This window comes from Pezoporus wallicus, unplaced genomic scaffold, assembly GCF_028554395.1.
Source record: "Pezoporus wallicus isolate ANWC-B61680 ecotype Strahan unplaced genomic scaffold, APGP_CSIRO_Pwel_v1 contig_7073, whole genome shotgun sequence".
Classification (NCBI taxonomy): domain Eukaryota; kingdom Metazoa; phylum Chordata; class Aves; order Psittaciformes; family Psittacidae; genus Pezoporus; species Pezoporus wallicus.
In genome coordinates, this window is record NW_026641326.1 from 3,161,060 (window position 1) to 3,173,984 (window position 12,925).

The 12,925-nt window shown below is 47.3% G+C and overlaps 2 protein-coding genes across 2 annotated transcripts in view; one reads left to right on the plus strand and one right to left on the minus strand.

The window, feature by feature from the left end:
• EIF4E3 (eukaryotic translation initiation factor 4E family member 3) overlaps positions 1-8,176 on the minus strand; it is a 28,633-nt gene extending 20,457 nt beyond the window's left edge. Inside the window, exon 1 of the mRNA XM_057422864.1 lies at positions 8,013-8,176. Coding sequence (XP_057278847.1) covers positions 8,013-8,176 — 164 coding nt within the window. The remainder of the gene's footprint in view (positions 1-8,012) is intronic.
• On the plus strand, positions 7,835-10,460 carry GPR27 (G protein-coupled receptor 27). The gene has a single exon (XM_057422951.1). The coding sequence runs from the start codon at positions 8,442-8,444 to the stop codon at positions 9,582-9,584; it is 1,143 nt and encodes a 380-aa protein (XP_057278934.1). The 5' UTR covers positions 7,835-8,441; the 3' UTR covers positions 9,585-10,460.
• Positions 10,461-12,925: the final 2,465 nt, after the last annotated feature.

The window sequence follows — 12,925 nt, forward strand, 5'->3', positions numbered from 1 at the left end:
CCTAGCAACATCACGGATTCCATGTGGACTTTGTTCTGGAGTCTACAGTCTTATTCCATCAAAATTATTGACTTTCTCAAAGTCTCTGAACGACCATCAAAAAACAGTTAGTGCTTAAAAAACACAAACATTTAATTAGTCACATTAATAAGAAAAAAAGAAAAGCAGCATTGCATGCTAGCGCTCCCTTTTCATGGAGCTCAGCTTAGCTCCCTTTGAAATCAATCTCAGAATTGCCACTTTATTGGTAGCAGAGCCAGGTCCCTCCTTCAAGAAGAAAAGCTGGAAACAGCCTTTCAGAACTGGCAGGTGAGGTCTGTTTCCCAGCCTGGGCTCATGCATTGCAGGGATGAGCTCTCCACAATCCTCCAAGTCATCATGTCCTTATTGTAAAGATAACCTAATTGGCAGCCAAATGATACACAGAGGCTTTCTACAAGGCTTTTGTACTATGCATATAACCAATGTCTTTTCTTTGTTTCCTAAGCTTTGTTTTTGTCTAACCACAACAATTCAAGATCACAAAAAATGTGAAATCCTGTTGGATTTTCCCAAAACCCCACACCCTGCTCTTCCCAGGTAGGAAGACTTCAGGTTTAACACAGCTCCAGGAGGTTTTCTCTCATCAGCATTGCATTGCTGAAGTGAACATTATTAGAGAACATACAAGAGCAAAAGGCCAAATATATAAAAATAAATTAAACCACCCAATCCTCGCAAAGAAACACCCTTCACACAAAAGGCACAACTAAGAAAAAGCCAACCTGACCCCAAACAAATAAGCTGTTTGTTATCCTTAACAGCTTGCGTGATGAACAAGGGAATCTTGGGGCGTTTTTGCCACTTAACTCATGGTTTGGGCAGGCTCAGATCTTGGCCACAATTCTCACTCGGCTCCAAACTACATCACAGTTTTTCTGACAGTTTTTAATCTGTTATTTTGAGCTCTGCTTCAGTAAGCTAGCAAGACCTTTTACCAGAGAGAAAGTGCTATTAAAATAATAGATTGCTTTTCATCAGCCTGCCTTAAAAGCTCAGTTGATAAGGTACGATGGTAAAAAAAGGTTCTTACACTTTACTTAACCTCCTACAAAGTTGGTTGAGACCCAAGAGCACTCCTGAACTGCAAAACCTTTTTATGTGCCATTTCTATGGTTGAAAATTAAATGGCTTTGTTGAAAAAGTAATTTAAATACAGAAAGGTTCGTTAGTGACTTTCAGCCCGTGGACATGAATCCAGTGACAGCTTAATTTGGATTCCAGGCGTGGCACTGAGCTGTCTGCACCACTTCAGCAGCAGAGCCTTGAGCCAGCCTCTGAACCAACCTCCGGTCATGAGAATATGCTGCTGGATCATCATCCCACTCCAGCACCCTGACAAGGGCTGTATCTAAACAGACAGCATCCACTTAACCAAGAATGTAGCATTCAAGCAGTGCTCATGGGCTCTCTGATATTGTTGAATCTCACTGCTTTAGCCACATTGAAGGTTTTTACATTGCTCAACCTTTCGTTTCAATCAGCTATGGAGAAGGAAAGGGCCATAGACAAGGGGGGGGTCTCCATTTGTACTGAGACCCAAAATAAGAGAATAGTTCTGGCTTCACTATAAGCTGTGCATAAGTATAAACCAACAAGAAAGGTAATATGTAAGGATGACAGAGCAGCAAAGAAATAAGCTTTCAGATTTCTATTTACTCGAGTGAAAAGATGGTATCAGAAGGTGCTTGAGCATCTGAAATAACTCTCCCTGAAGATTACATTAATACCAAAACTGTTCCAAGGAGAGCAACTAACAAAAACATGACAGTTGCATAGCAAATTATGTTCCCAGTTATACCCTGAAAAGAGGGCTGTTGGGCTAATTTATACCTGGGTAATATATGAAAGAGGGGAAAAAAGTACAATACCCAATAAAGATGAAGATGCTTTGAGTAGCAAAGCAGATTTTCTTTGAAGTCTCTCTTTAGCATTTAGCAACTACAGCCTGTGGACCAGTTGCAGCAGGATTTCTTTTGATGGCAGACGTTGTAGACAGCAAGTGGAGAACAGCAAAGGCTGAATTCATGCTAAAAAAGTAAAAACCTGCTCTCACAATGACTCTGGAAATGAACTTTTAGTTGTGCATTACCTTTTTTTTCCTTTTTTACCCAATGAATTTTCTAGACAGGAATTCACAGTAAGTCTATCCAAAGGCACAGCAATGGAAATAAGTTGTTTCATAATCAAAACAGCCACCTTTTGTTCTGAAGCTGCCCACACTGTCCATGGTGAATATGCTGTTGGGTGCCAAAGGCCATTTCACCATAATGAGGGTGGAGGATTCATCCTGTACTGATGAGATGGTGCAGCCCCTGTGCAAGGAAGGAAGTTTGCAAGGGTTGAAGTCAGTTGTGTGGGACAGTGCATAGGGCCTGTTGTTACCTGTTTGTCCTGCTGCCAGGTTTTACCTCAGCCCATGGAGATGGCTGCAGCACACACATGTGCAGGTAATTATGAATACACTTATTTATTGCAACACATTATAACTCTTCCTGCTAAGGAAGAACCTGGGGACTGTGAAGCACCACACTAACAGAGCCAAGGGCTGGCAGTGCTCCTAAAGGCAATAAGCTGCTTATCCCTAGCCTAAGGAGTTTATAGCACCCATGTATCTCTAAAAGCTCATTAGTTTCTCAGTAAGCAGCTGAGACATTAGATGCACAAGCAGAACAGCAGTGGCTTGAGGTTGCTACAGCACAGATAAAACTTCTGGGGTTGGCTAGCCTGCAAGCAGGCTGGTTCAATAGCCTGAAGCAACTTACGTATAAAATGATCCCACTTATGTATAAAATGAAAAAGCCTGATCTTGTGAAATGCTCCTTAGTATCGAGCCTTCCTAGTAGTAGAGTGTACAGCTAAAACGCAGCCCTCAGGGGCTGCACCAGCCTTGCTGGTACCCACCAAGAGCCAAAACTGGCAGGGCATGGTGTCTCTCAGCATCAGCTGCCATGGCAGCAGAGGAAGCCATGTACCCTGACATGGCCTTACATTGCATCTGCTTCCCCCTTGCACTGCGCTCCTCTGGTCGCTCACTGCCTCCACGGCAGAGGGGTGGGAACGCAACCCAAGCAGCTGGTCTCATCCAATGAGGGTGAACTGAGAGAGGAAGAGAAGGAGCTGGAAAATCTGTTCCCCTGGAGATCTGAGAGCAATGGCTTTTCCTAACTTTCCTGACTTGCCTGTGGGACCGGATTGCAGCTACAAGCTCCTGTAGAAAGGCACTGTGTCAGGGATACTTCCTGTCTCACTGCGGCTATCCCGTGTCACAGGGGAGCTCTTCCACAAAGAGCTGCTTTTGAAGAGCAGCATGTTCCCAACGATCCAGCAGGTTAAGTTTAGCACAGCCAGTGACAGAAGTGAGCAGGAAGGAGTTATTCTTCTCCTCTGCTTTTCTTCCTTCTCCATTAAGCAGTCTTTAAAGACCAGCTCCCTTTGCAGAAGGCTAGAGAACTTTTAGCAAGTGGCATGCATGGAGGCATTCACAGCCATGATACCTGTGTCTGGTTATTTCCAGTCAAAATAATCTCCTACTCTATTATGGAGAAGAATAGAGAAGCTCAGCCTGACTCACAATCACATGGGGGAAAAATGAGAGGAGTAGTTCAAGTTCAAAACGTTCAGCTCGCTGTGGAGGAGGATTAGTACCACTGTGGAAGGAGGCTTTCTCTCCCTCTGCAACAGTACAGCACTAAAGGACGGAAAAGACCCGAGTCCACTTCCCTACTGTGCCAAATATACTCCTCCGCTCTTCACTCCTCCCTCCCCAAGAGAGCGTATGAAGTATTAAACAGCTAGGAATAAGCCCTTGAAAAATGTGATAGCTGGCTTTCAGATACCTCTCTGCTGGATAGATGCAGCTATTTGTCTGTTTGTCTGCAGATCCTCTGCTGCCACCCAGGAAATGGGGATTCAACAGTGACATTAATACTCTCATTGGTGTCATCTGTACATTTTGCACAACTGTGCTAATATTTCTTTGAGCAAAGCCACATCCAAAATGCACCACTGCTTTGCTGAACATAGATCTGGCCTCTGCCAGCCCATACCCATCTCTACCTCACATCTGGACCCTCTGCAAGCAAGATGTACGGTGGGGGCTTCCAGCATTGCTTTAAATCTGTTTTCAGTTCACAGGCATGTACCATGGCTGTGCCCTGGTTACAGAGGTAAGTGTGACTCCTGTGCAAAGCAGTTATTTTGGGTAGTACTGTAAATTTTGCAGATTTAAAACTTCTCACACTGTTTTCACGTTAGCTGGTGCCCAAACACTGCCTTAATGTGTCATTTTCTGTTCCGTCATTGTCACAGAGTATTATGATCCTTGTAAACACCCACAAACCTACCTCATTATCTCCTTGCACTCTCTCCTCCCTTTGCAGGGATGAGTGATAGCCACGGTTACGCCAATGCCATTCCCTATGATGCAGCTTCACTGTTCAGTTCACTCAGTTCCCCCTTTCTCTAGAGTTCATATCTCTCCCCCATCTCACAGTTGGGTATTAAGCTCCCTTGGCAAAGGTACAGCTTTTTGTTTTGCTTATGTAGCACCCTGGTCCCTGACTCACTCCGTTAGGAGCAAAGATAACACAAATAATGAAGTAATCCGGAGAGCTGTCTGGGAATTACAGGAAGCTGGGAAGGAGGATCCAAATTTTTCTTGTGCCAGCATCCGACTCAAGCCTCTCTTATCCCTTTCTGCTCCAGACTGACCTTTCCAACTCCTTGATTACTAAGCCTGAAGACTTTTCCTTGCCTGAATTATCTGTGACAGCAAAATTGTTTTGCCTGGCTGCTCCCCACCTGTCCTGCTTCCCCGTGGTGTCTCAGGCCACAGAGGGGCTCTTTGTCCTTCAGGCATGTCCAGACATTTCCTACTTCTTCCCTGTGTCACACCGCAGATAACGCTGATTTCTACTACAGTAGTACCATCGGTACAGGACACTTTTCTTTCCAGAAACATTATACAGAGCTCCCAGACAGAAGAACACCAATAACATCATCAATAATAAATAGCTAAGCCTTTAGGAAGAATACCTGTGACTGGTGGAAAGAAGGCAATATGCCACAGTATTTGCTGAAAGACTCTGTATTTCAACTGTCTCTCCCATTTAAGGCAGCGAGCAGAGAACATGAAGAGGCAGCCAATTCAAGTAAAGCACACTGAAAGGTCAGGGGAATCCATGTAGTTTGTGCAGCACCATTTTGTAAGCAAAGAACAGCTCTTCGTTAAACACATTTTATGAAAGTGATTGAGGTGAGAAAGGAAAATAACTTAACATGCTCATTACAATCTCTGGAAATTACCTGTTCCCCATGATTGCTGCAATGGACCTGCCTTTTGTCCGGCTGTGCGCCATGGAGCAGCACGGAGCAGCACCAGAGATGAAGGGGATGTCAGGGCAGCCAGGGCAGTCCCTGCTGCTCCTCTTGACTCTTAACAGTGGACACCGCCCCAGGCACTGCAGTCCCTGTGGGCTGGAAGAGCTCCTCAAGCAGCTCTGCAACAGCAGAGCGGTTACAAAATACTCTGTATCTCATTTTGTAGTCAAATACTGTAAATGTGGCACTGTGCTAATGTCCAAACTGAGACTAAGCCTGGGTGATAAACTTGTTTAAACCCAACGGGTCTGATGCAAAGATGCCAGTGAAGCACGCCAAGATGCAGACATGCCTGCATGGGGGCATCTGGCAAGCGAAGAGCCTGCTCCTGTGAAGGCTGTTAACCCCCTTATTTTCCCCATTCCTTTTGGCCGTTCCTTTAGTGTCACATCTCTCAGCCAGCTCCACTAGGAAGCTGCCCTCAAATTCCTCACACCTGCTATAGTGCTATATAGCAGCCCCATCAGGGGAGCAGGCCTGGGAAGATGGATGAAACACCATCCTCTCCCCTCGCTACAGGTGGGAGAAAGATGAGCTAGCAATTTGCTGCTGGCCTGGCAAGATAGCAGTGAATTACAGTAGCTTCTGAGCCAGCTCAGCTGCGCTGGCGAGCGTTCAGGGAGAAGAGAAACCCTACCCGCAGGCATGGAGGAGGGAAGCAGGTGTGTTATTCTCTTTTGCTCACTTGATGGCAGAGATCACAGAGCTTACACAGGCCATGAGGTCTCCTCTGCTCCTCTGAAAAGCCACATTCCCCTAAGGACAACCAATCCTTGTACTCATGCTTGGCAAAGTACTTCGGCTGCGGGCACCCAGGCGTGGGAGAGCCCATTAACACAGTACTGTGTTGCACTGGCAGCAAGCAAGGTATGTGGTGTCTCTGGCTCCTCCAGAAAGCCACTGCTCCTGATGCTGGTGCCGTGGCTGCCCAGGGGACACAGTGCACTCAGCTCTTAAGTCATGGCATGAATGTAAGAAATGCCTTGAAAATTGCACAAAGCACTGAACAACCCGTGGGCAATTCTCTGTCACAGGAAAACTTCAGTGCAAATGAGAAACCTAACAACTGAAAACAGCTCAGATGTACTGGTAGGATGCAAAAAGCAGACTCAATTATCTGCCACTTTCCCCCTCCTCCCCTTAGGATTTCTTTACTCTCCTAACATTAGCAATAAACAAGAGATACAAAAGATCCACGGACAAATGAAATCCTGCATGTAATACAGATTGCCCTCAACACATATTTGGGGCAAAGTCTGGGTTTGGTTCCATGACTGTTGACATGCCAGGAGCTCAGCAGAGCTGCTCTGGATGTCTGGTGGCACAACTGAGGTCGGTGCCTGGCCCCTGCCACAAGATTTCTGAAACCAGCCAGCAAGATCTGCTAAAAAGCTGCTCCATGAGCATCCGCTTCTGGGACTGATGCAGACACTTTAATTGCCATCATTTCTGGAATAATACTGAATTTACTGATGGCTTTTAATAGAATGCTCGAAAAGGATTTCAGACGTGTCCTTCACAAGAAGCCATGAAGGAAAATCAGTAACAGTGAGATAATTGCATTAACATTCCAGCGAGCGCAGGGCTGTGCGGTGGTGCCTGCTTTACAAGGCACACAGAGAGGCCTTGCCCTACATACCAAGGATGGCAAAGAGAGAGAGAGGACAAGGATCTGCATCTCACTGGCCTACATTAATTAAACTGCCCATTATAAACCTGAACCAACAGTACAGGTGAAGCTCTATGCTGTCAGGCCAATGGTCTTAAGAACTCCATTTCCCAAAAACTTGCCAGGCTCCATGTAACTAAGCCTGGGAGGGTAAACCTCTGCAACACACAAAAACACAGGAAGCATCCATGTGGGTTAGAGACATTTAGCCACTTCCCCTCCCATTCTGCCTTCTCAGGAACCTAAACAGACACAAATCTTCAGGCTCCTGACTTGCAGGAGCGGCTTTTCCTTGCTGTAGCATCGAAACATTTGCCACACACACTGGCTGTAAACCTCCTTCCCTTGCAAACCTCCCGGCTCACCAAGGGACAGCGTGCCCAGATGCTCGGCTGCAACAGGCGCTACTGGACTTGTGTCCCCTGCATGCAGAGAAAGAAAGTTAAATGGTTGTTTAGTCCAGGCAAACCTAGCAAAATCACACTGGTGAATGTGATACAGGCGTATCACTAACGAATGGGTGTACGGGGTCCATACACACACGCAGTAGGTACCAACCCGCGCATATTTGGGCATATACACCCCTGTGTCACGCTCACATCATCTCCATAAGCTCCCCACCGGCTTTGCCTCCCCGAGCGCACACGGCAGCCGGACACCCCGCGCTGCCCCCGCTGCCTCCCAGCCCCATCTCCGCGCCCAGCCCCACCCCGGGGGACAAGGGCGGGGACCACGGCTGCGGGCGGCTCCGCTCCCAGCCCCGCTGCGGCACCGGGACCTCCGCGCCGCTCCGCGCCGCTGCGCGCCTGACTCAGCCCCGCGCTCCGCAGGGGCCGGGCTGCGCGGGGGGCGGAGGCAGGGCGGAGGGAAGGAGGAGAAGGAAGGATAGAGAAGAAGGAGGGAGGGAGAGAGGGGGATTTACCCCATTGTCCTCGGCGGGAGCTGGGCAGAGCCGCCGCCGCTGTGCGCAGGCTCGGCAGGCCCCTCGCCCGGCGCGGAGGAGCAGCTCGCCGGCGGTAAGGGGGTGGGTGGCTCCGCGCCGCTCCGCGCCTTGTGTGTGACCCCCCCACACCCCACCCCGCGCATCCCCCATCCCCATGGGGCGGCGGTGGCGGCGGGCGCGGCCCTAGCGCAGGGGATCCGCATGGCCCGCGAGGAGCGCGGCGGGAGCGCCCCGCGTCGCCGGGGCGGCGGCGGCGGCGTTGGCGGCGGGGGGAGGCCGGTGGTGGCGGGCATGGGGGCTCCGGGCGGCGCGGCCCTCGGCCCCGGCGCGCTGCCGCGGCGCTGAGACCCCGGCCCTGCCTGCGCGGCGCCGCCGAGGAGGAGGAAGAGGAGGAGGAGGAAGGACCCGATGGCGAACAGCAGCGAGCTGGGGAGCAGCAGCAGCCCGCACCTGCCCAGCGCCGGCGGCCTGCTGAGCGCCTCCGGGCTGAAGCTGGCCACCCTGGGCTTGATCCTCTGTGTGAGCCTGGCGGGCAACGTGCTCTTCGCCTGGCTCATCCTCAAGGACCGGCACCTGCACCGCGCTCCCTACTACCTGCTGCTGGACCTCTGCCTGGCTGACGGGCTCCGCTCCCTGGCCTGCTTCCCTTTCGTCATGCTGTCGGTGCGCAGCGGGGCCGCCTGGCCCCACGGGCCCCTCAGCTGCAAGGTGCTGGCCTTCCTGGCTGTGCTTTTCTGCTTCCACGCCGCCTTCCTGCTCTTCTGCGTGGGGGTCACACGCTACATGGCCATTGCCCACCACCGCTTCTACGCTAAGCGCATGACGGGCTGGACCTGCCTGGCTGTGGTGTGCATGGTGTGGACCCTCTCCATGGCCATGGCCTTCCCCCCTGTCTTTGACGTGGGGACCTACAAGTTCATCCGGGAGGAGGAGCAGTGCATCTTCGAGCACCGCTACGTCAAGGCCAACGACACGCTGGGCTTCATGCTCATGCTGGCAGCTGTCATTGCTGCCACCCACCTGGTCTACATCAAGCTGCTCTTCTTCATCCATGGCCACCGCAAGATGAAGCCAGCGCAGCTGGTACCAGCCATCAGCCAGAACTGGACCTTCCATGGGCCGGGAGCTACCGGCCAAGCAGCTGCGAACTGGACGGCTGGCTTTGGCAGGGGGCCCACGCCGCCCACCCTCGTGGGTATAAGGCAGGCCACCCACAGCCAGATCAAGAGGCTGCTGGTGCTGGAGGAGTTTAAGATGGAGAAAAGGCTCTGCAAGATGTTCTACATGATCACTTTGCTCTTCCTGCTCCTCTGGTCCCCCTACATTGTGGCCTGCTACCTGCGGGTTTTCATTAAGGCCAGCTCCATCCCCCAGGTCTACCTGACCACCTCTGTCTGGATGACGTTTGCTCAGGCAGGGGTCAACCCCATCCTCTGCTTCATCTTCAACAAGGAGCTCAGGGTCTGTCTCCGAGCCCACTTCCCATGCTGCCAAAGCATCCAGAGCACCCAGGGCACCATCCTTTGTGATCTCAAGAGCTTTGGGATGTAGGGGGGATTTTCTCTTTCTAAAAAAAAAAAGAAAGATGGATATAATTTTCCATGTTTCTGCATATGATTTCAAGAGAGTGTGACCTGTGGGGGACAGACTAAACCACCACCCAGCACCCAAACCTTAGGCTGTAAGAAGCTGTTTTATTTATTTTTCTATATTTTGCTTATGCTCTCTTCAGAACATAAAAGGTTGCTGTCTGTGGGACAGGTACTTGAGCAGAACACCCCCAAACCTTAGGCAGTAAGAAGCTGGTTTTCTTTGTGATTGTGTGGTTTTTAAAAACAAAAACAGGGCTCCAAGTTTCTGGTCTTGCTTCTAACCTTTCTAGACATAATTCCAACAGATACGGATTAAGGCCATGACATGTTTTTTTGTTTCCCTATTCCTGTCTGTTTTGATAAAGGCTTAACAATTTTACTCATGTAATATTTGATAAGGGCCAAGACAATTTTCTACTAAAGTTATTTTTGATGACCTCAAGAGGTGTTGTTCTCTTATTATTTGATCTTAAGTGAAGAACAAGAAAAGGACATTCCTAATGTGGTCAGAAGTTAGTTTTTGGTGGGAGCTGTTGGGTTCATTCATTCTCCAATGGTTTGAGTATTTGAAGCAGTTACTTATAACTTTTGCTTGACATGCAAACAGTGTAGAACTAATTTCAATTTTCTTGTTGCACTATTCATTTGGTAAGATTTCAGAACTGTTTGTGAAATGTGATTTTAAAATACCAACTTTAAAAATAAGCAACTATAGCAGTTTTTAAAACCTAGATTGAAATTCATATTTTACTGCCTTTATAGGAAGTTATCTACAAACCTGGGTAATACTTGTACATTTTGACTGTTTTCTTTAATAAAATATTGAAAACCTTTACTGTATGTAATTGTTTCAGAATGGCAGCATTCTGCTTTGCTGGCAAATAACTTGTGTTATGTGGAAGGTTGTATGTCTTGTGTCTGAGTAGATTTTGCAGCTGAGGTTATTATGGACAAGCACAATCCTTATTTGCTGTTAGATCTCAATTTAGGTGTTTATACCAATAAAAGTGACTAAAGCTATTTTTAAGAAGACTTAAGTTCATGATGGGCAACAGGTTTAAATAGCACAATTCTTTGTCTCCTGAAACCAAATTTCTGGTTTAGCTAATCACTCCTCTGTTAATGATAGAGTGTGTAATTATGGGTTGCTAATTTTAGTTGGCAAAGCAGTTTTTTGACATGGTGGCTTGGTTAATACTGTACTCATTCGTAAACTATATTCTTAATGGGTAATGTACATTTAGTAAGCATGGCATTTTAGCCTGCTGTATTGTTCTGCAACTTCTTTGACAGTATTTCAGCTGTTGGCCTGATGGCGGGATCCTGACACAACTTTATAGCCATCTCAGAGAAAGCTGTCCTTTCATTCTGATATGACATTTAACAAACACTGATCATCGCAGTGCTGGAGCAGATTGCACACAAATGACAGAGAGAAGCTCAATTTCCACGCAGCATTCTGTGCTAAAACTGTATCTGTAGGGACTAGTCCAAAGTTCTTAGGCACGACCTGAGAAATAGTTGTCCTGACTGTGAAACGAGCACAGAAGAGGTGTGTGTAACAGATCAGAAAAGGGCTATGGTGGCTTTAGATTTAGGCAAGGAATTGAGTGAAGTGGGGCTTCTAGTTTGGTTTTATGTCTTGCTTTCCATCCCTAACTCAGATTTAAACACCAGAGAGGCAATATTTCTTAAAGTGCTTAAGAAGTTTGCAATTTGAACTTTCAGTATAGCTGCATAGAAGGTAGGCAGGAGGAAGATGGGGCTGTACTGATACTGCCAGATCTGGGCTAAGAAATGGATGGAGTATCTTGAAAACAAAGTGAGACTTAATGATCAGTTCCAAAGCTGTTGGAAAATGCATCTGGGTACAGAAGGAAAGCTGTCAAGAGCTTCAGATCACAGCAGAAGTTGGTTATTAGTACTAATTATATTTTCATCCTGGAATATCAGATGATAGCTTGGTGAATTTTAAAGAGTACTGGGGTAGAATGGTGTTACAAAGACTTGGGGGCAAAACCACAGTGCTATTGCTGGGAATTGTGTTCCAGTTATACCTTACATGCCTCTTTTACTGTTAGGTCTTTATGGCAGGGTTCCAATTTTTGCAGTATCTTATTAAAGCTTAAGAAGCTTCTTAGGTAGGGGCCTAAGGCTGTGATCTCTAACACAGATCTTGCCTTCTCCTAATCCTGCTGGTACCCAACCCAGTGTTTTCTTTCTCATACTCTGTTAAAAATGCCTGATATTTTAGCATCTTCTCTCTCTTCCAGGCTATAAGTAGTACGGTTGTGATTCTATTTAAACCACAGAGATGGAAGAATAGTTATTTTTAAAACCTCCTTAAAAGCTGCAAGGACCAGATTTTTCACTTCTAGAAGAATTAAGCACAAGTTGTATAGTCAATCTGTATGTGGGGGAATAAAAAAAAAAAAAAAAAAAAAATCACCTTTGAGTGACCTGATGGTTTTATTTAGATTCAGTTTATCAAGCTGTGCTGCGTATTAAATGCTAATCTCTGTGCATAGGCATCCCCCATCTCAGTGATGCCCTTGTGAGTGGGCAAGTCCAGTTCTTAGCCCCTGAAGATAACAGATGCTTTGCTATAACCTATCAGTGGCAACCAGACTCAGCCTTACTATAACAAAAGGACACAGAAAAGTTCCAGAAGAGTACCTTTATGCAATGCCTTTTGCTTGCATGTAGCTTCCAGGGCTGTGCCAGGACGTCTGATACACTGAGAGCAAAATCAGCTCTGTTTGAAGCTAATTTTATATTTTAGGTACTTGTAATATCAGGCAGATTATGATCCTGGCCATGCTAGTATAAAAAGAGAAGAAACTCCAGTAGCTTTAATTCAGGGTTTAGATGGGTGTTGAACAATAGGGCTTCATTCCAGAAAATGTGAAACTGAATATTAAGGGACAGACGCATGGCAGAAAATGAAACAGTTCTTGGTGCCAGCACACCAACAAACACCAGTTTGCAAGTCTGTCCTGCTGGCTGAGAGTACACCAAGAAAGTAAGGAAAACCAGAAGGGGCTGGAGAGGCACCAGAGGATAAATATTCTTCTGAAATCTGAACAAAGATAAGAAAAAAAAAATAGCATTTCCAAAGCACAGCATTAACATGTTCTAAAAGCGTACTTTAGTCTGCATGTGGGGAAAGTGGGTCACAGAGATTAAATGTTTTGGCCAAGATCAGGGAAGAGTACTGGAGAGGATGAAAACCTGCTCTGGATAACAGAGAGAGAAATAATATTAGTGAGCATGGGCTGAGCACAAGGAGCTGTTGCTGAT

What these genes read in the sequence shown, in the direction of transcription:
- GPR27 (XM_057422951.1), top strand. Translation starts at nt 8,442, where the DNA reads ATGGCGAACAGCAGCGAGCTGGGGAGCAGCAGCAGCCCGCACCTGCCC.